We start from the raw sequence: 23,110 nt of genomic DNA, 5'->3' as shown, positions 1-23,110 counted from the left end.
TCGTTTTATCCTCGTTTTACTCAAAAGAGATCATACAGTTAGGAAATGGCTGAAGTAGGATTCAAACCCAGCAGGCTAGCTCTAGTTCATGTTCTCAGGCGGGGCCTGGCAGGGAGGATGGAGGAGGTGTCGGGTGCGGGTCGCGGGTCCTCTTGGGGCATTTGGCCCCATTTGGTCTTTACGGTGCACTCACACTATTAATGTACAAGTGAAGGTAGTTTAATTCACAGAAGTTCCTCTTCCCAGCAGCACTCAGCATGGACCTGGGAGCCGGTGGCCCAGCCCTTGTCTGCGTTAGCCTCCTACGCCACCAGAGGGCGACGCGGGCTGGGTGCCTCTCCACTAAGCTCTCATCCCAGCAATAATGGACAGGACGCGATGCGCCAGTAAAACCGCTGCGGCGGCGTCTCTACACTTCTTGGCCTACGGGTGTTGGAGCAGCAGGCAAAAGTTACCTCCAAGCACGCAACACCTAGTACTCGTTGCCAAGCTTCCCTGATGCGCACTGCGTCAGGCCTGCGGCAGGAGGAGGTGGGGCCCCAGCCCCCGCCCCGCCCTGCCCATCCAACGCACGTGACCGGTACCGCGGCCTCAAGGCCGGAAGCGCTACTGGCCTGGTGCGCGCTCTCGAGTTCCCCGGCATCTGCAGGGTTCTTCCGTCCCGGACCTTGGCCCGGCCGCGCGCTCGCGCTCGTTCCCGGGGTCCCGGCCCTGGGCTCGGCGCCGGCTGCGCGCGCACGCTGCCTGCCGGTCCCCGCCCCCAGGCACGCCGCGCTCCCTGGGCGCCTCCGCCATGTGCTCGTTAGCGTCTGGCGCTACCGGTGGGTATCCCAGCGCCTCAACACTGGGCTCTCCCAGCCTCAGGCCTCGCCGCGTGGGGCAGGTGGGGGACCGCCCCCGCCCGCGCGCCCACCAGGACTCTGTCCCGGGCGGCGGGGCCTAGCAGGGAGAATGGAGGAGGTGCCGGGTGCGGGTCGCGGGAGGACGGGGCGGGGGAGCGCTCGCTCAGGAAGAGCCCTCCGCCCGCCCCGCTCCTCGCCCTCCGGGGTCGCACTGGTGTCCCAGGCAGATCTGATCGTTGTGCGTGTGTTAGGCGGCCGGGGCGCCGTGGAGGATGAGGAGGACCTGCCAGAACTGTCGGACAGCGGTGACGAGGCCGCCTGGGAGGATGAGGACGTTGCAGAGCTCCCCCACGACAAGCAGCAGACCCCCTGCCTGTTCTGTAACAGGTTCGTCCACCTCAGCGCCCAGCCTCATACCTAGGGTGCCTCGTCGCTTTGGGTCTGTGTGTTCTGCAAGGAAAGACTGGTTCAGAGTCGAACCAGTCCTGTCCTTGAATTCTTGAACCAGTGCTTTGGGGTGATGGCGTGTAGAAGAGGAAGACCCACAGTGGTTTAGAGGGAGGAGCCATGAACTGGAAGCCAGGTTATCCTACTGGTCCTCAACCGGCCTCAGTTTCTTCCCTCTGTGTAAAATGAGACGGTTTTGGATTGGATTTGTGGTTTCCAAATCTGGTGTGCACCCTTGTCACCAAAGATGCCTAAATACTGATGCTAAACTCTTCACCCCAATCCTTTAAATCAGGGAATCTAGAAATCTTATGTTTTTTTAAGGACACATTTTGATACTATGTTAACTAAATACATGCTCAAGGTTGGAAGCCACACTGAACTAGGTAATCCCTAAGGATCTTTCCGTTTTTACTGTCCTGTAATTCCTTGACCAGCCAGAGCTTCTCAGGTGTAACATTTCACTTTGAGCCATTTAAATGGTCTCAGTTCATGTTTCTTAAGTAGTGGCTCCCCATCTGGTGAGGAAGGAATAGATGCCTTTTTCACTTAGGAAAAGAGATTGCAACGTCTATAACTTGTTCAAGGTCACAGAGGTGTGGTGTTTTTGTTGTTGTTCCCAAAAGCATATTCCACTTAAAATTCTGCCTCACTCTCAAGAAACTTTGGCTTTGGTTGCTATGGTTAAGTGAACATGAAAGAGGCCCCATTTGTGTTGGTCATCATTACTTTAATAAATATTGTCTGTTGTGCCCTATATCTGATTGGTGGTGTGTTGGTTCTGGAGTGTAGCCTCATTGGATAGGTAGAATGTCTGCACATACTCTAGTTATCATAAAGTCATATATATAGAGAGGGCATCAGTGATGCAGCATCCTGTGGTAGACTACATCTTGGTAAACATTTGTTGAAAACTAAACACTGCATATGTGCTAGGCACATGGAAGAGGAATGCAGCATCTCTGCTGTATATTCCTATCTTGGGTATCCTTTAGTTTGGCAGGTCTCATAATAAAGAGACTTGGTCCTCCCTGTATTTGTAATGCAGGTACAATACAAGATCACTTTTGAAATATGGCACTTAGAGAATGTGCCAGCTGTAAAATTACATTTTATGCTTTATTTCTAAAAGCAGATGAGCTGTGTCAGTTCAAAGCCTCTGAAACCAAGAGTTGACACTTGGAGGAGAAAAAAAATCTCAAGTAGGGAATTTTCTTGACTTTTTGAGAGAAACAAAATCTATCAATGGGAACTCTTTTTCATAAAACTTTTGATAATTTTACTAATATTATTTGGCAAATAAGTTAACTTGACATTTAAAGGGTGGATAATTGTTTTACATATTAAATGGGATTCAGAAGTACTAATTCTCATTAGAAATGCTGGGTTCTGGTCCTTCATCTACAAGTGTGTTTGTTTCTTCCTAATTGGAAATAAACTAAAAAACTGGCTGGGTAAAAAAAAAAAAAAAGAAAAGAAATGTGTATATTTAACATAAAATCAGTGCTCCATGAAGTCACTGCTTGATTTTTTTTTTTTTTTTTTCCCTTATCAGGCTGTTCACATCTGCTGAAGAAACATTTGCACACTGTAAGTTGGAACATCAATTCAATATTGATAGCATGGTCCATAAACATGGTGAGTATTTCTTAGAATAAAGACACATTTACTTATGAGATTTAGGTTCAGATTTTATAATTTTCCACACCCTGTTTTATTCAAATCTATATGGTGAAATATATAACTACAACTAATAGAAATGCTTTTTTTGACAGGCGACCCTTGAAGAAAAACTAATGTCATTCTTCTAGATAAAATTCACTGTATTTAAGCTTATTATGGCTTCAGAGCTAAAACAAACAAACAAACAAAAAACTTGGCATGTGATTGCTTTTTTTCTAACAAAAATTAGGGAAATCAGGGTAGAGGTGGACTTTGGGAAAGGAGGTAAATCATATGAAAACATACAGGTCCAAGTACAATGTGAATTTAAAGGACTGCAAGATTGAGTTTTATAGGTTTGGTAGAAAGTATGGAATAAAAGGGAGTAAAGAAATTAAGGTGGTATGCAAAATACTTAGGTAATGTTTCTATTGTTGCATTTAAAAATAGCTTTCCTTACTGAACTAAATATAGACTTGGTCTTTTGGTTCCTTATTTGTTAACAACTAGAAGAAACATTACTGAGGAATAGCAAATAAAAGTCAGGTTTTTAGATCTCTAATAAATATATGATGTTTATAAATCATAAATTTAAGTGCACCACTACCTTTGTAAGTTATGTAAAGTTAGCCTCATTTTTTTCTTCCATTTTTTAATGTTGTATTTTTAAACTGATTGGAATTGTACTTCAGAATATATATATATATTATATATATATTATTGTTGTGTGTGTGTATATATATATATATATAAAAATACCTAACCATGTAGATATTTTTTTATGCTATTAAAGCTTCCTCATAACATCATTTCTCAATATTAACCAATTTCCTATGATGAATAACAACCAATTTATCTTCTGACAAATAATAAATAACCAATACATTACTACTTTCCTTTGTCTTAAATGCTGCTTCATTTCTGGGAAGGTATGAGAACCAGATAATAAGCCTCATTTTTTTTTTTTTTTTAAATGAGCATCATTTAACTTCATGGAAAAGCTGGTAGACTTTGTATACTCTGTCTTGGCAAAATTATAATTTTATATAACTTTTATGAAGAAGTTAGGGATTTAGAAACTTTCAGCTCTAATAAAATTCCCCCCCCCCCCCTTTTCTTTAGAAAACAAATAATTTAAAATTTGTCATCTAGGGTTGTTTCTCAGATAAAATATTCAGAAGTATCAAAATTACTACTTATAATTCTTAATAAAAATCTCAAAATGTAAGTGGTGGTTTAGAGGTCAGAAATATTATACTGTCTAATCATAAAGCCTTTATAGAACAAATGATTTAAACAAAACTCATTAAAATTGAATTATCTTTTTTCCCCTTTAGGACTTGAATTTTATGGATACATTAAGCTAATAAATTTCATTAGACTTAAGGTAAGTTGGCAGCTTAATTTATCAGTTTTTTTAGAAATTTAAGAAATGTTACAATGCTTATCACTGCAATGATTATTCAAGGGTATACAAGAAACTGTTATTAATCTAGCATTGTCATATTGTAGGAATCATGGACTTTAGGAACTAGCACAACAAAGTACCGGTAAACATGGACATATACTTAGAAGTGTCATTTTTAATCCAGAAATGAATCAGTACTGTGTGAAAAAGTAATTCAGTGTCACATAAAGAGAAATACTAGTAGTGTTTCTATAAAACCAGAAGTAATTTCTACTGTAATTTCAGGTACTTTCCTTGCTGTTTTTTGTTTTGTTTTTTCAAACACTGTCCTTTTTTTGTCCTACTTAAGTGAATGTATTGTCACTTTCCCTAAAACCAAAAAATATAAAACTCTGCATTGAACTATTTAAAATAACAGTTGAATATAGGCTCCTTATATAGAGATATACAATTTTGTACAATGTAATTTTGATTTTTTGTTTTGTTTCATTTACCTGGTTTTTTACCAGGAGGATTCATGATTACATTCAATAAATAAAACATGCAATTAATTTTACATCCAGAATCCTACAGTTGAGTATATGAATTCCATATACAACCCAGTGCCTTGGGAGAAAGAAGAATATTTGAAGCCAGTATTAGAAGATGACCTTTTGCTTCAATTTGGTAAGATGAACATATTGTATCTACTTTAATTAATATAGGACCATCTGTTGTAGAAAAATGGAAGTGAAGTGTTTTAGGAAAATGTACAGATAGTTTCCCTATGTCTTTGGTGTTGCTTTCCTTGGTTTCAGTTACCCATGATCATTTGCAATCCAGAATTAGTAAAAGGATAATTCAGAAATAAACCTAAGTTTTAAATTGTGTGCTCTTCTGAGTAGCATGACTTAATGTTGTGCCATTCAGCTCTCTCTCTCTCCTGAAATTTATATCATACTCCATATACACTTCCTGCCCTTTAGTCAGTTGGTAGCTATTTTGGTTATAGAACGTATTTATTGGATTATCACAGTGCTTGTGTTCACATAAACTCCTTTTGAGAGAGAGACCATTTTCTTAATGACTTTACTATAGTATTGTTTTATTAACCTCTTACTGTTTCTGATTTATAAATTAAACTTTATGATAAATGTGTATATATAGGAAAAAACAGTATATAGGATTTGGTACTACCTTCAGTATCAGTCATCCTCTGGGGTCTTAGAACATATCCTCCATGGATAAGCAAGGGATTTTTTTTTTTTTTTTTTTAATTCTCTAAAGATCTCATCAGGTAGTTAAGAAAAGTTAAATCACTTGGAAACTGATGCAGTTACCAAGGAGGAATTTAGAAGCATGTATTTGAACATTTTGTATGGGATGTTTTGAAACATATGGAAACTTGAGAGAATAATTTTTAGTTATTAAATAATAATTTTAAACAATCTAACTTTAGTAATATTTTCTACTTTTGTTTAATATTTAGATCACATAATTGACTTAAGACATTTTGTTTAATGAGAATTAGTTGTTTCTCTGTGATTTAATTTATACCTTACTATATAGGAGTCTTGTGAAAATTCTCTTGGTCTCTTATTACCTTATAGAGCTAATCTATAGAAATGAAATTACATATTTTTGTATTTATGCTTATTTCACGTTCGTTTTGCCATTCAGAAGAGATGGAGTGTTTACTTTCTTCAAATCAGCAAGACTACTCTAAACAGACATTACCTTAACAGATAATGGTTTGACAATGTATATTCGAGCAGTTATTTGATTATTACCTTTCATTTCCCTGAGAAGTACCCTTGTTGAGTTGTGTGCCATTGTGATGTGGTTCTAAGAAGTTTAATATGATTTTAGGAAATATGTGATCTTGAACAAAACACTTAAGCTTTTCTGTTTTAAAATGAGGAATCTGTAAAATGAGGAATTAGGACCAGATTTCTGAGATTCTTTCTAGTTCTAAAATTTGGTGATTTTCAGCTTTATTCTCCCCTCCTTTAATTTCATTTCTCGCAGTAACCAAAGTGATCTCTTTGATAAATGACACAAATGCCTAGTGGGTGTTCTTTATGACTTCCTAAATTCATAATCATCTGTTGGACACTCCCAGTATCAAAGTACTATATTAAATGCCTTATCAATGCAAAGAAATGAAAATTGTGGTCCCTTCATTAGGAGCCCCAGTCTGATGATAGGTGTGTTTTCTTTTTTTTTCCAATAATTATCTGTATTTTAATATAAGATAGACTATGATAAGGTGCGTGAAAAGTAGAAAAGATTACAAATCAGAAAAGGAAGAAGTTATTCAGATCAACGATAGATATTTATTGAATGTTGTGTGTTGATTACTTTGAATATAGAGCAATAGAACTTTTAACTATCCAAAAGTATATTAGTTTAGGGTTTTTTTTAGCCATAATTCATAAGGTGGTAATGATACCTGCCAGAGAGTAAATGCTTAATAAAGGAGACTTTATTGTCATTAGTAAATGAAAAAGTTCCACAAGAGTTTTTGTGAAGTCAGAACCAAGATCTGGAGTACTTAATGAGGTCTATTAAAGGAAGTAGAACTTGAAATGGGTATGGTCTTCTAACAGTCTCTGTTCTAGCCATTGGTGAGTCGGAAGAGACATTTGTCATCATTCTTGCTTCAGGCATGACTACTGACCATTTTACCTGCATTTGTGTTATGGTTTGGATATGCATTGTTTACCCCCCCCCCCCCCCCACTTGTGTTTCATGCAGAAGTGTTCAGAGGTGAAGGATTATATTATAAGAACTGCGACCTACCAGTCCATCCTGATTTGAATGGATTAAGTGGGTGGGGGCTATATAGGTGAGGCTATACAGGTTGAGGTAGCTAGAGGAATGGTCCCTGAGGGTGGGCTTTTGGGTTTTTATTTTTTTCCCTGGCTCCTCCCACTGTCTCTCTGCTTTCCTGCTGGTGTGGCAAGAAGAGCAGCTTTCTTCTGCCTTGCCCTTCCACAGTGGTGTTCTGAATAGGTTTCCGTGGATGGAACCTCTAAAATCATGAGCCTAAAATAAAGATTTTTTCCTCCAAGTTGCTCTTACCATATGTTTTGGTCACAGATGAAAAGCTGACTAACACAACTTGCTTTCAATAAATAGTTATGAAGCATCCGGTAAGTATTTGGCTTTGAAATTATAACGATGACTAAATTAGTGAAGGAGACAACCAAGAAAATCGGAAATAGCTGTGGTTTAAGGAAGAAAAGTCAACTTTACAGTGAAAAAACCTGGCAAACGCTGCCTTAATCAAGGAATCAATGTTAACATCTTCAGTGATACCATATTAGTGATATATATCCTTAATTTGATATAATGGGTATGACACTTTACCTGTGTTGTATCTTCCTTACAAAAACCAGTAATTCAAGTCTAACTAAGAAATCAAAAAGTCACAAATTGTTCATTCTCTATACTACCTGACCAGGATTCCTCAAAATGGTCAAGTTATCAAAAATAAGGAAAGCCTGAGAAATAAAAGTTTGTATAATAATTGGAACAGCGTCCATAAAGGATTAATATCCATAAAGAACTCTTAAAAATTCAGAGACAAAGGACCAAATATTTGATAGAATATTGGGGAAAATGATCAGGTAATTCACAAAAAAGGATATGAAAATAGTGTGAAACTTATAAGGGAATGTTCAGAATTACTCAAGAGACATGCAAATTAAAACAACATATCCTACCTTCCAGACAAAAAAATTTTGAAATAATACATTCTATTGGTGAGGCTATGGATAGATAGGCACTCTTGTGTTGCTAGTGGAATGGAAATTTTATAGTACTTAGCAAACTGTTTTTTCGTTTTATCTTTCATTTTTTTCTTTTTGGTAGTGCTAGAGATTGAATATGGAGCCTTATTGGTGCTACGCAAGTGTTCTACCACTGTGCTATAGCCTTTGCCCAGCTCCACCAAAACCATGTATAAACTCCTTTTGTCATTTTTTTAAGACACTGTTTTTCAAGTTGCCCTTGAATTCCAGATCCTACTGCCTTAGCTTCCTGGTCACTGAGATTTCAGGTGTGCAACATGACACCCAACTTGTACATACTTAATAACAAAATCACTCATAAGAATCTATATTGAAGATACACCTTCTCATTCTGAAAATACATAAACATAGAGTTATTCTTTGCAGCATTATAATTCCAAAATATTGGAAATAATCTAAATGCCCATATATTGGAGAGTGGTTGAATATACTGTGGTATACCCACACTGTGGAGTACTATATACCTCTTAAAAAGAACTGATATCTTGTGAGTTGATATATAATGATACCCAGAATATAATGATAAACAAAGTCAAAGCTCAAAAGAATATAATATGCTATTCTTTTTATGTTTACTGACTCTTCTTCTCAAAGTTCTAAGTTTAACCTTTAATAAATGATTACCCAAATGATTAATGTTAAAAAATTATTATGGCTAATTTTTACTGAAGCAGAAAGCAAAGCAGAAACTTGCCAAAGAGTTCGAATAATTTCAAAAGCAAAATACAAAGTGAGGATTGTAGTAAGAAGTAGAAAATATGTACACCAAATTTTTGTAGTTTGGAAATATTTTGTTGAACTCTTTAATTTTTAGTGAAATAGCAAAGGAATCTGTAATTTTTAAATGTAATGACCCAGCATTCTATGAGAGTGGCTAGAGATTTGTGACATAATGCACTGCATTTGTAACAGTAGTTCATCTTTTAGTTATATTATTGTGAGTTTGTTAAGCATAACTGTTTTGTCTTAATGCTTTTATTATTTTTATTTATTAGTACCAGGGATTGAACCTGCAGTGCTTAACCACTGCATAATATCCCCAACCCTTTTGATTTTTTTTTTTTTATTTGAGGCAGGATCTCATGAAATTGCTTAGGGACTGGCTAAGTTGCTGAGACTGGCCTTTAACTTGCAATCCTCCTGCCTTAACCTCCCAAGTCACTGGGATTATCGGCATGTACCACCATGCTTAGCTTATTTTGTCCCAGTTCTGAAGAGGTGTCTTCATAAACTCTCACAACCAGAAACAAATAGAGTTAAAAAAAAAAAAAAAAGTCATTTCTTCCAGTGCTGTACCTAGGAGAAAATGTAATATTTGCATTGCTTATTATTGGTTTTTTGTTACAAGCTCCTTTTTTTTTTGGTGGAAGCTGGGTGTGTACTGGGGATTGAACTCAGGGACACTTAACCACTGAGCCACCTCCCCAGCCCTTTTTTGTATTTCATTTAGTGACAGGGTCTCACTGAGTTGCTTGATGACTCCCTAAATTCTGAGGTTGGCTTTGAACTTGAGATCTTCCTGCCTCAGCCTCCCAAGCTGTTAGGATTACAGGCATGTGCTACCTTGCCTGGCTCCTTGTTTAACTTTTGATTGTGGAATTATTTCTTCAATAGAAGATACTGTTTTATATATGATGAAATTAAAATTAAGAGTTTAATATTAAGAATTCCAGTATTTAATAATATCAGTAATAAAATGTTAGCTTTTAGATTCTACTCTTAACCTTGCCAGGATGAAAAAATTGTTGAATATATAGAATTCTTTGTCCACTAATTCTCCTTAAAGAATATCTGTTTTTCTCCACATGTATTAAGGTATAATTGATAAATGAAAATTTTATACATTACTGAAAGTTTGTACCTTTTAACTAATATCTACCCACCCATCTCTCCACCCCTCAGTTCCTGATAGTCACAATTATACTCACTACTTCTGTGAGGTTTTTTTAGATTCCACATGTGAGATCATGTGGTATTTGTCTTTCTGTGTCTGGATTATTTCACTTTTAATAATGTTCTACAGGTTCATCTATGTTGTCACAAATGCCAGGATTTCTCTTAAGGGAATACCTAAATGCTGTTCTACAGATAAGGACACAGACTGTGAGGTGGCATTTGTAATGATAATATCATGGGCTAGGAAGATGGGTGTGGGTTTGAATGTTAGCTCTTCCATTAAACATCTGTATGACTGTGTCACCTTTTCATTGCTGTGACCAAAAAACCTGACAAAAACAACTTGGAGAAGGAAAAGTTTTGGACTCATGTTTCAGAGGTTGCATCCATGGTTGGCCAGCTCCATTGCTCGGGCCCTGAGTGGAAGAACATCATGGCTGAAAGGAATGCTCCACTCATGGCAGCCAAGGATCAGAGAGAGCCAGGAACCATGGACTAGATATATAATCCCTAAGGACACACCCCCAAGGACCTACTTCCTCCAGCTATGCCCTACCTGCCTTATACCCTACCACACAGTAATTCATTCAAATTGTTAATCCCTCATGTGGAAGAATCTGCTGTCTAATCATTTGATTTTTGAACTTTCCGGCATTGCCACATGAACTTTTTTGAGGGACATCTCATACCCAAGCCATAACAACAACTTTGGGCGAGTCAGAGTTATTATTTGACTTTATAAATGGTTAATCATTTAGTTTTTCTGAAATTTATTTTTTCTGTGTCTAAAATATCGAGATAAATATTTATATCTTTGGTTTGTTTTGAAGATGAAATGAGATGTACATGTGCACTAACTGATAATCAGTACCTATTAAGGTTTTTTTTTTCCCCTACTTTTTTTTTCTTCCTATATTTGTTTCAATATAATTGATACCTTTATGTTTTCAATTTAGCTAACTAATGGAAAACAAACTAACAGCATATTCTTTTTAATTCAAATTGAAACAGTTTGGATATTAAATATTTAATTAGAAGTACTTTTATTATTTTTTTTTCTCAATTGGCAATGTAATAGGCACTTAGAATAAATACATATATATCTAACGTATTTATACTCATTTCATTGCTATGAGATGGCCTGATGAAAATGTCCCTTTATTTTTTTTAGATGTGGAAGACCTTTATGAACCAGCATCAGTTCCATTCTCATACCCCAATGGACTCAGTGAAAGTACATCTGTCGTTGAGAAATTGAAACATATGGAAGCCAGGGCGCTGTCTGCTGAAGCTGCGTTAGCTAGAGCACGTGAGGATCTGCAGAGAATGAAGTAATTTATCAGACTTATAGAAAATTAATTGTTGTTAGATCCTTCAGCTCACATAGCTAATGGCAAGGTAGAATATAGAACACTTCATATACGAGAAAACACAATGAAGAAATTAATTTTGGTAGCATTAATGATATGCAGCACTTTTGTATAGTTTGGATAAAGTCAATTAATGTAAAATTCTATGGATTTATCTATTATATAGTTCATAATTATTTTTATATTAAAGGTGATTGTTTTGACAGAGTTACCCTTCAAATGTTTTTAATGTCTTCCTTTCAATTTTCCTATTTCCTATTGATTTCTTCATTTTACTTTTCCTATCATAGGTTTTTAAAAGTGGAGGCATTAATATAGTTTAGGTTTGGGGGAAATTACAGTGTTGAAATTTTTGTTTTTAAGGAATAAAGTATAATGTAGGGCAGGGGTTGTGTCTCAGTGATAGAGTGCTAACACGTGTGAGGTCCTGGGTTTGATTCTCAGCACCACATACAAATAAATAAAACAAAGGTCTATTGACAATTAAAATATATATGTATGTGTATGTATGTGTGTGTGTATATATATATATATATATATATATATATATATATATATATACACACATATATATATGTATGTATATATTTAAAAATATATATAATGTAGTATTTAATACAAAATCAGTTAAGTGGAGGTTGTTTTCTAGTGAGTAAGTTAATATTCTAGTAGTGTTGCGCTTCTCAGAGTTTAAGTGCATATCAATCACTTGGGATTCTTGTTAATGTAGATTCTAATTTAGGAGGTCTAGAATAGGGCCTGAGATTCTGGCTTTTTTTTTTTTTTTTTTTTTTTTAAGATAGGCTCTCACTAAGTTGCTGGGGCTCGCCTTGAATTTGGTATCCTCTTGCCTTAACCTCCTCCAAGTCGCTGGGATTACAGGTGTATGCTATTGTGGCTGGCCTGATATTCTGTATTTTTAACGTGTACCTCTGAGCTTTACCTGGTGGATTTATGAGTCAGCTGCCATTGCCTAAGTACCCATTTGATGGTTTGCCAGAAATGTCCTGCATGACAGAGGAGAGTCAGTTTTAGTTCTTCTTCCTTGTTTCTGATTTTTATGCTTGGGAACCTTGTAACCAACACTGTCTCTACTTGCCTCTCCTTTGTATTTCTCTCCTTTGAATTATTAGTTTGTCATAATCAGTAAAGTAGCTGAATTTTAGGGCTGGAGTAGGTAGTGTTAGATACACTACATGTAAATAGTTATCTGTTTGGGTCTGCTACCTGCCTGTTTAGCACATGGTTTTAAAAATTATTGTGAGTTAAAATATACTACATGATTCAGCTGCTAAAAAAGGTTTATTTTAGAACAACAGAAATGATAAATTTGAATAAAGAAAATGTGCTTGTTTGCTTAGTGAAAGAAAGAACCATCATCTGCAGTTGGCATTGCTTTTGTGGTTTGCACAAGGAATGCTCACCACTGGGTTTGAGTATGCCACAGCTTAAGATCCAGCAGGGGGAGCTTTGGGTTGCTTAAGAGACATTGTGATTTAGGAGGCTCATCACCCTTTCCACCCCTCCCCCTTCCTCTTCCTCAACCTCTAGCCTTTCCTTTTTTCATGGTCCAATAAACCTGTCTCAAGGGTGTATTTCAAATTGATTACAGACAATTTGCTCAGGATTTTGTGATGAACGCAGATGTCAGAACCTGCTCGTCATCTACTGCCATTGCAGACCTCCAGGAGGATGAGGACGGTGTTTATTTCAGCTCATACGGGCATTATGGGATACATGAAGAAATGCTAAAGGTTAGAAAAGAGCACAAATCTGCCACATCCGTACTAAAGGAAAAATAGAACAGGGTTTTCCTTAATACACGAGAACACTTTTTTTCCCCCTGTAAGAACAGCTTTTTAAATCTCTTGGTGTTTAGTAGCTCATCTTGTGATAGAAGGATTATAGAGCCTCAAGATCATTGTAAATTATATTTAGGACATTGGCAAAAACTGCTTAATGATTTTGGTCTTTTCAAGAGTAACTATTTATATTAAATAGAAACAATTATGCTATTATTTTTTAATCTGAAGAAAATGATTAATTTTAGTATGTTAAATACCAATGCTAAATTGGGGCAAATTTTTGATATAAAGTTTAATAATAATTCTCATAATTGTTATATATGACTTTTACACTTGATATCATTGATACATAGAAATATTTCCTAAATTGGTCAAATCAGATATTTAAATCTGGTTGATTTTAATTTTCAAAATGATAATGTCTAATTATAGAAGTCAAGTTCTAGGTGTACCTGGCAAGTATATGTTTTATCGAGTATTATTTAAAGTAGCAATATTTTTAGTTTGGTTAAACTGAAAATACTGGCTGGCATGGTTTTATATACCTGTAGTCCCAGCACCTGGGAGACTGAAGCAGAATTCCAGGGCTAGCCCGGGCAACATAATGAGATCCTATCTCAAAAACAAAAACAAAACAAAACTTGAAAATATCTAACTAGCATAAAATTATTGTTTGATTGTGAAAGCTATGTAAATTTTCTGATAATTATCTCTGGGGATTTTAGATGTCACCCTTACCTTCAAAAAAAACCAAACCAAAACAAAACCAGTCAACAAAAGTCCCTTCCTAAATTCTTTCTCCAAAGATTATTTTATTTAATGGAAGTCCTAAAACTAGGTTTCCCTGAAACATGCATTTTTAGATAGCCAGGGATATTTTATAACATTTATTTGTGTTGTTGAGTCAGTTTTGCAGAATGAAAGTGGAACCGTTATAATTATTATAATTATAATTATGTAGGGGCTTTTAAAGCAATGTCATGTCATTACTAATTACATGTCATGGTTTTGCTTTTTGTTGTCACTTGGGTAATAGCATAAAATTATAAATAATAGCTATCTTGTAAGTAATAAATTATTTTAAGTCCAGTAAATTTGCTTTAAAAAGTTGACTTAACTCCATTTTCTTTGTCCAGTTAATTTTATTATTTGTTAATTTTATTATTTTATTGTTCAAGTTAATTCTGTTATTCATTCTTTTTCTTTTTTGGTACTAGGGATTAAACCTAGGGGTGCTTTTTGCTAAGTTGGCCAGGGTAGCCTCAAACTTGAGGTCCTCCTGCCCCAGCCTTTGAATAGCTGAGACTGCAGACATGTGATAGAACATTTTCTTTAAAGAAATTAATCTAGGCCCGTGTTTGTCATTTTAAATCACCCCATTAATTTAAATGATATAAACCTTTAATATCTTTGGTATGGTACTTGTGTTGGCTTTTTCAGACAAGTAAAGGTAAAGTGTTGTCAGTTTAATTATCAAGGAAATCCAGTTCAAGCATTGACAAATCTCTGTCCTGAACATTTGTATCTTTATTTGAATCTTCACACCTGACCATATATCTTTAAGTCCTTTTGGAATACGTGTAGATTTAAGAAGTTCCAAAAAAAGAAAAGAAAAAATAATTCCAAGTTGAAGATTCTAGTGGCATCTGTACCCTTTTAGAGAATCACTTAAGAATTCTTATTAACATTCTCTGTGCCTTAGTCTCCCTTGGCTGTTGTGCAATGTAATTATCGTTAGGATTATTCTGTTTCTTACCAGAACAATTACCTACCACTAGAATATTACCTAATTTTTATTAAGTAATTAAAAATTGAGAATCCCTATTTATTTATTGGCATTACAATTCTTATTACACATATAAAACACAATTTTTCATATCTCTGTATATACAGTATGTTCATGCCAATTTATGCCATTATACATGTTCTTTGTTTTTTTTTTTTTTTTTTGAGAAACCCTATTTATATAGGACTTATTTTTATGCTTAAATTGGCTTTGCTTTGATAGAATATGATTTGGATTTTCTGTTGTTGTCTCTGTTTTGGCATGTGTTTTGATTATAACTTTAAATAAAAGTAGTTTGTTATTTTTTTTTCTTTCTACAATTTTTATTGGTACATTACAGTTGTACATAATGAAAAGATTTGTATATATACACAATATAACAATATAATTTGGCCAGTATCACTCCCTATCACTTACCCCCCCTCTCTGGCTACCACCTTTAGTGCCTTTCCTCTGCTGATCTCTCCTTGATTTTCATGAGATCCCCACCCACTATTTCTTCCCCTTTTATTTTTTATTTTGCAACAGGGTCTTGCTGAGTTTTAGCTCAGGGTCTTGCTAAATTGCTGAGGCTGGGTTTGAATTTACAGTCCTCCTGCCTTAGCCTCCAGAGCTGCTGGGATTACCAGCGTGTGCCATTGTGTCCTGCCCAACCCCTTATTTCTTAATTTAAGATGAAGATACCTTTTTTGAATTCCAGAGATATAGTTGAAAATCAATTGCCATTTTCTGTTACTTTTAGCCTCATTCTTTATTTTGTTTATATTTATAATAATAATTCCATGGCACTTTACTCATCCTAAGCTATTATCATGCTAAGTATTTGAGCCCTAATTTTGTTCTTAGATTCAATACGTTGATACGAAAAAATGTTTTTGTTTATTATTTTGTTTTGTATTGATGTGTTTGTTTTTTGTTAGAATAAATTTTTAGAAGGATTGTGAAGGTTAGTTTTTATTTGCTTGCATTTTAACATTTACTACATTTTTCTTTCAAAAATTCAGTTTAAATTGAAGCTCTGTTAGATGCAGGGTTCTGTGTTTGGCATACTTTGGATTTCATTGCATTGGGGTAAGCATATGAACAAAATCATATGAATACATAGAGAGAGCCAGAATGAAAGATTATAGTTCAGTCGAGCAGCAGTGCGTGGAGTTGGGACAGTAGTGGGATTCTATTGATTAAATTGGATTGGTGTGAGGCAGGGTGATTGGTGAGAGCTTTCCAAGTGACTGCAATCATGACCGATGTGCACCCTTTGTAGGTTTTCTTGTTTCAGCAAGGATCACCGGTTATAGGATGAGAAGAGTATAAAAAAGATAAAAATGTATAAAATGGTATGGTTTAAAAAAGGACCATTTGGAATAAGCTTAGATAATTGGTTAATATATTTAAATTTATTTAAACATTTAATATGTTTATTAGTATCTCTTAGTAATTCTTAAAGGAACTTAAAATCTAAAAGCCTCAATATTGACATGAAAATGTTTTTTGAGGGGTATGGTTTGTATAACATTTTGATAATATTGAAATTTATTGTAACTGTAGTTGTTATTTGGTATCCTTGGGGGATTGATACCAAAACCCACAGAGAATAACAATTTGCAGATGCTCCTGTCTCTTATATAAAATGATGTGGTGTTTGCATACAGTCTACCCACATCCTGCTCTATACCTTTAAGTCATCTCTGTTTTATTTATAATGCCTAGTACATTGTAAATGCTATGTAAAGAGTTATGCAATATTTTTAAGGGAATCATGACAAGAAAAGTCTTGCACATGTTCAGCACAGATGCAATTCTTTTCTTTCTTTCTCTCTCTCTTTTAATGGTATTAGTATTTAACCTAGGGGAACTTTACCACTGAGCTTAATTTCCCAGCCTTTTTTTTTTTATATATATAATTTTGCGACACGGTCCTGCTCAGTTGCTGAGGATGGCCTTGAACTCTTGATCCTCGTGCCTGACCCTCCTTAGTAACTTGGGTTACAGATGCATGCCACTGTGCCCAGAGTTATTATTTGTTTTAAATATTTTCTGTCTTCAGTTGGTTAAAACTTCAAATGTGAAACCCATAGATACAGAGGGTCAACTCAACTACTTTTTTTTTTAACCTAGTGTGAAACCCTCAACTAGAATTCTCATTTTGTAATATTTAATTTTATCAAATTTTGTCATATTTTAGTTACTTGGCAGCAAAACTCTTAAGTGCCTTATTTGCAGGCTCTGTGTGTCTCAACTTAGGGAATGAGCTCTGCTTATGAGCCATTGTAAATGTTAGAATGTTGAATGCCTACCTTGGTCACAGTTCACATGGACTTGAGAGTACAGGATCTTATAATGTGAGCTGCAGGGTTCAAATGATTTACTTTCAGGTTTCAGGCTTTTAAGCATCATTTCCTACTACAGAAATTTCTATAAATAAAATGGGATTATAAATCATATAGGCACTGATAATGATTTTCTTAGAAAAACATGTTCAGCTTAGCTTCATTTTTCATGTGCACTTGCAACTTTTACATTTATCTGTTTTGTTTCTTCTTTCCTTATTTTAATAGAGCTGTAGAGCCGGGAGTTGGGCTTCACATTCCAGGCCCTACTTAAATGAGCAAAATAATCTTTTGGTTTTAATTATCACTTGAAGTTCTATAGTGATAATGCATGTAGAAAGAAAAATATATACATTTTTAAAAGAATGTGGATAGATCTTATTTGACTTTCAGTGTTTTTTAAACAAATGCTTTCTTTGTGTTATTGTTATTCCTATTCTTTATTGTTTTCTTTTTAGGAAAAAAAAAAGCTTGATTTTCTAGGTAGACTGTAGCTGTAGAAACTAGCAATGTGTCATAAAATGGCAAAAATCTTCCAAAGATTTTTTTTTATTTATTCACACTGCCCTATAAACATGATGTTTTCCTCTCTCCTGCAGGACAAAGTACGAACAGAAAGCTACAGAGATTTTATATATCAAAATCCACATATCTTCAAAGACAAGGTGAGTAGCTTGGCTAATAGAATTGTACATTTCATGTAGTTCTTGAGCAGTAAAAGTCCCCTTTTCAGTCATCATTGTGATAGCGGTTGATTTAACATACCCGGGCTTTATTTCATGGAAGACTTTTATGATGCTACTCTATGGTGCAAGATTCTGATAACGAAAATGCTGATTGGTGCTGTCAGTCAATATTTGTTTTTTAAAATTGAAAGTCATTAATTATTGTGACAGAGCCTTTGTAAACTTTGTTTATCCAGATAATTTATAGTAATTCCTGTGAATTTCAAGTTTATCAGATAAGCCCCATATCAAGTCACAATCAGATAAGCCCATATCATTATTCTAGTTCATGGTTAGTAGTTAAAAGTAATAATCTTAAGAATGTATTAGTAAGCAGAGTTAAATATTATAAGGTAGAATTCATTTAAATGCTTTCTTTTAATAACCTTATTGATTTACCCCTGTATAAGAAACTTTATATTTTATAGTTTTAATACTTATTTATTTCAAAGGTGATAGCATATATGTACATGTTTGACTTTTGTATCATTTGCTCTTCCTTCTGTATGAATCTTTAACTTTTTCGTCTCTTCCTCCTTTTCTCCTTCCCTTTTGCTGTCCCTCTCTACATTGATGTGATTATTTGAAAGTTCAGGTTTTCTCTTTTTTTTCCTCTTCATTAGAAATAATTTAGTCAAAAATCATGATCTCTGCCATTTATATACCTTTGCTTGGGAATGTTTCCATACTCTTCTCATTTCAAGAATATGTATATTGAAAACATATCAGGATTTTATAAAGCCTTTTTCATTTCCATTTTAAAAGATCCTTCTCTAAAATTACTTCATGGGTTTTACATAATATTAGCAACAGTGAATAAACCTTTTTTTTTTTTTGAGAACCACTTTTCTTACTTTTTATGCTATTTGGGATATAATCTGGACTGCCTTTTCACTTTTTGTATGTCTTTCCTAAAAAGCAGTTTCACTTGTGACTTAGCTTAGACAGGAATGTCCTAAATTTATATTGTGCTCTGATATCTTTTGTGCAAAGAATTACCCATTGTGAAAGATTTATAATGGTGTGTGTGTTTTGCTGATTCCCTTCATAGACAAGTAAATTGTTTTTATTTTTAAAATTGTAGTTACTATCAGTTCTTTGTACATAGCTCTTTTGTTTGTCTTATGTTATTTTAGTGGAGACTAATCATTTTTTCAGTTTTTATGTTTGTACTCATGCTAGAAACAATTCAGTATGTATTTTTTTAAAAAAACACTTTGTTTATAGTGATGCAAATTATGTTAGTAGTAAATATTTTTTATTTCTAGTTGAATTATACCCAGATTTTTATTTTATTCTTAATAAATTGTGTAGAAATGAAGTATATATTGATCTGGGAATTGCTAATATTGGCTAATCAGGAACCAGATGTATGATATCTGGCAAGTGATATCCTTTTGAGCCTTTTCTGTAAAAATTTTCAAATCCATTTTGATTGGCTTTGAGCCCTCTTCTCTCAATATTTCATGATATGGTACCATGAGGAATTTAAGAAAGTAAGTTGGAGCTTTTTTCTTTGGTGTGCTCCTGAGTAGACTTCTGTCTTGTAATAGGTAAGATAATACTGAAAGGGCTCAAGTATTAGTAATCATAAGGTTTAATTATTTGAAAATTAAGTATTTGTGGATATTCTATAAATGTGCAACAATTCTTACTGAGTTCATAGAACTGAACCGTCACTTTTTTGCTTCTAGTTTTTAGTTATTGACAGTATTATTATGTTACATATTTTTAAAGTACCATGAAAAACACTAACCATTTAATTACTTTGTTTGTTTCCATTTGTACCTTTTACTAAGTGAGAGAACATGCCAGAGTAGAAAAAGGGCTTGTTAATAAGTTCAGAGTATTTTCTTTTGTACTTTGCCTAAAATGCTTGTGTTTTTTTTTAATCACTGTATGATGAGTTTTGTTTGCCATTTATTGCTTCTCGGAAGTGTACTGTAATGTAAAATATTTTAGATTTTTAATTTTTTCTTATTTTTTAGTACTGGGGATTTCTTTTAGTACCAGGTTTACTTTACTACTGAGTTACATCTGCGGACCTTTTTATTTTTTATTTTGAGACAGGGTCTCACTAAGTTGCTTAGGGCCTTGATAATTTGCTGAGTCTGGCCTTGAATTTATGATCCTCATGCCTCAGCCTCCCAAGTTGCTGGGATTATCGGCATGTGCCAGCATGCCCAGCTCAGTTTTTCGCTTCTTAAAGCACATTTATGAAAGGATTTTCTAAAATTAACAAATAATCTAGAGCTTTTGTTTTGTTTTGTTTTGTTTTGAAAAATTAGTAAAAATAATATGTATTTATTACACTGTAATTTAAAACATTAGAAACATAATGAAGGTGTTTTATTTCTGTATAGAAAGCTTATCAGAAGTAGTTGGAACAGTCCTTGCCTTCTATATGATATAGAACATGCATTTTTTCTGTGCCTTCATAAGTTTTGTATATTTAAATGATTCATGATTCATTTATTAAACTATAGCTAGATTTAGAAAATATAATACCATATATTTAAATATCATTTGATAATTTATAGATAATTTTCAGACATGTTTTTGTCACTATGTAATATACTTATATCTAGGCAGTACTTATCTCCATTTTACATGTAGTGTGACTTTATTTCAAACCAGTAGATTAATTGACTTTTTCAAAACACACAGCTAAAAACCCTAAGGCTTTTTTACTCTAGTTTAGTGTCCTTTCCCCTGTTACCACACTTTGAGTACCAGCACATTAATATAGAATGAGTTAGGAATTGGGGTGGGACCCATTAGCTACCTACTAATTAACACTATTTCTCATATATGTACATATATATTATATGATTTTTTTGCCATAACAGGATATGATCATAAATTATTTAAATATAAGTTATTTACAAATTTATAAAGTTACAACAGAGTTCTTCCTAAATTTACTACTGTTACTCTACTTTTATCACCATTAGATAAAACAAACTTGGTATCATAGCACCAGCATCTATATCACACAGGAGAGGTTTATTTTTCAAAAAGTGCTTGAAATGAAAATGTTTTTCTTCCTTTCTTCATTCTTTCATCTCTCCCTGTCTCCTTTGCTTTCTTCCATTCTTAATATTGTTTCAGTTCACAAGCTCCTGTGGGGACCATATGGTATCTCAAATTAATTTAACTTTGGGTAGCTTTTAATCCTGTTTTTACCCACTTGTAATTAATTCTATTTGTAGTCCATTGAGGAAGCTCCCAGTTAGGTGCCTTTTTATGCTTCTGGTTATTATCTACAGTTATAATTGGTTCATTTTTTTTTTCTTTTTCTTTCTTTTTTTTTTTTTTTAAGGAAAATCAACATCTTTATCATTTCATTAAATAACTTTTTGATTTTGTCAAGTTTTAGTGTATCTGCTGAATTTTGGGTTATATGTAATAAAGTACAATTTAAAATATAATTATAGGCTTTAAAAGCAGATCTATCTATGTTTGAATATAAGCGCTCTAATTTACCAACTGTATGATCATAAACCTGTTTTTTAATCTCTGAAGCTCAGTGTTCTCATTTGCAAAATGAGAATTAAATGAAAATCATACATGTGTGCACTCATGTATATACATATGAATTATGTATGTGTGTGTAGTTTCATAGAAAACACATTTAATTGAGGTATCATACACACACCCTTCACTCAGAAATTTTTTCATGGAGATCATTTGTTATGAACCTTCATTTTTTTTTTCCTCAGTTTTTTTTTTTTTTTTTTTTTTTGATAGTAGATGTTGAGTATCTTTTTTTCTAACATTTTTTAATGATTTATACATCCAGTGTAGGAATGTCCATAAATTGTTTCAGTTTTTAGTTTAGAAATAATATTACATATAATAAAAATATTTCTTATGTACGTGAGTACAATTTAAAATTAATTCCTAGCAGAGGACTCTCAAGAGTCAAAAAGGGTATACCCCTGCTTGGTGTTGGTGCTGCTATCTTGTCTTTCCATAAATTGTATGTGAATATGATGATCTTCGTATACACCATTGCCGAAGCACCATTTAATCAAGTTTCTTAATTGCCTACTGACCTTTTATTTTTATTTTTGTCAGTCTTTTATTTCAACTAAATCTTGTGTGAGACACTTGGCTCAGTCACCAGAACCCCACACACACACACACACACACACACACACACACACAAATCACTCATTGAGTTTTCCCAGAAACTTATGACATACTATTGTGTTAATAAATATTTTTAAAAAATTATTTTGTTTGCAACAATTTTGTATGGATTACATCTTAAAAGCAAATTCTTAATGTATGTAAAAGTAATTATGCTAAAATGTACTGACTCACCAGATGGACCACGTGTGCAACAACACATTCCCACTAGGAGACCATCTGGGTAGAGGATAAGGAGGCACAGTGCTGTAGTCTTCTTACAATTTATTTATTCAGTGGAAATCAGGCTGTTTAGATTTCTCTCTTTTTGATTCAATTCTAACAAATTATATTTTCAAAATATAATTGAAAAAAATGCAGTTCTAATAGTAAATAATATAGACAAAAAAATTTATAGGAGGAATGATTAATGTGCAGGACATATGAAAAGGATTTATTTTTAAAAAATGTAAAGCATGTAACAAATGATACAAATTGAAAGTCATATCATGTTCTTGAATAAGAAAACTTAAAATTTTTTCTTTTCTCTGAATTAATTGTATTTAAACTCAATTCCTAAGAACATGGCTAAGATGTTTTTTAAGCCTGGACAAGCTGATTCACTTGTTCATATAGGAAAATAAGGACAACTATCCATACATACTGTGGGGAAAAACCCACATTGAAGATCATCCAGCTTCACTAGGTATGAAAACATTCTGTAAAGTTTCTGTAACTAAAATAATTACCAACACAAGAATATATAGATTAGCAGAGCAGAAATAAAATCCAGAAATAGATCGATATATACACATAAATTTTAGTCACTATTAAGGGCATATAACAAATTAGTGGGGAAATCATACTATTTAATGACTGATATTGTGGCAATTGGATCAAAAGATAAAAAA

The 23,110-nt window shown here is 34.2% G+C and overlaps 1 protein-coding gene across 2 annotated transcripts in view; it reads left to right on the top strand.

Moving 5' to 3' along the window:
* Window positions 1-626: 626 nt before the first annotated feature.
* The window catches only part of Prmt3 (protein arginine methyltransferase 3), a 121,133-nt gene continuing 98,649 nt past the window's right edge, over window positions 627-23,110 (top strand). Inside the window, exons 1-8 of one of the 2 annotated variants that reach the window (XM_027936681.2) lie at window positions 627-821; window positions 1,094-1,229; window positions 2,845-2,927; window positions 4,289-4,338; window positions 4,923-5,025; window positions 11,221-11,380; window positions 13,032-13,173; window positions 17,940-18,005. In XM_027936681.2, the coding sequence (XP_027792482.2) occupies window positions 794-821; window positions 1,094-1,229; window positions 2,845-2,927; window positions 4,289-4,338; window positions 4,923-5,025; window positions 11,221-11,380; window positions 13,032-13,173; window positions 17,940-18,005 (768 nt within the window). In that variant the 5' untranslated portion in view covers window positions 627-793. The remainder of the gene's footprint in view (window positions 822-1,093; window positions 1,230-2,844; window positions 2,928-4,288; window positions 4,339-4,922; window positions 5,026-11,220; window positions 11,381-13,031; window positions 13,174-17,939; window positions 18,006-23,110) is intronic. The other variant, XM_071616334.1, reaches the window with a different exon arrangement.

The sequence above is a fragment of the Marmota flaviventris genome, chromosome 9, assembly GCF_047511675.1.
Source record: "Marmota flaviventris isolate mMarFla1 chromosome 9, mMarFla1.hap1, whole genome shotgun sequence".
Lineage (NCBI taxonomy): Eukaryota > Metazoa > Chordata > Mammalia > Rodentia > Sciuridae > Marmota > Marmota flaviventris.
The sequence above is the reverse complement of the archived record's forward strand: the minus strand, read 5'-3'. Positions and strand labels throughout refer to the sequence as shown.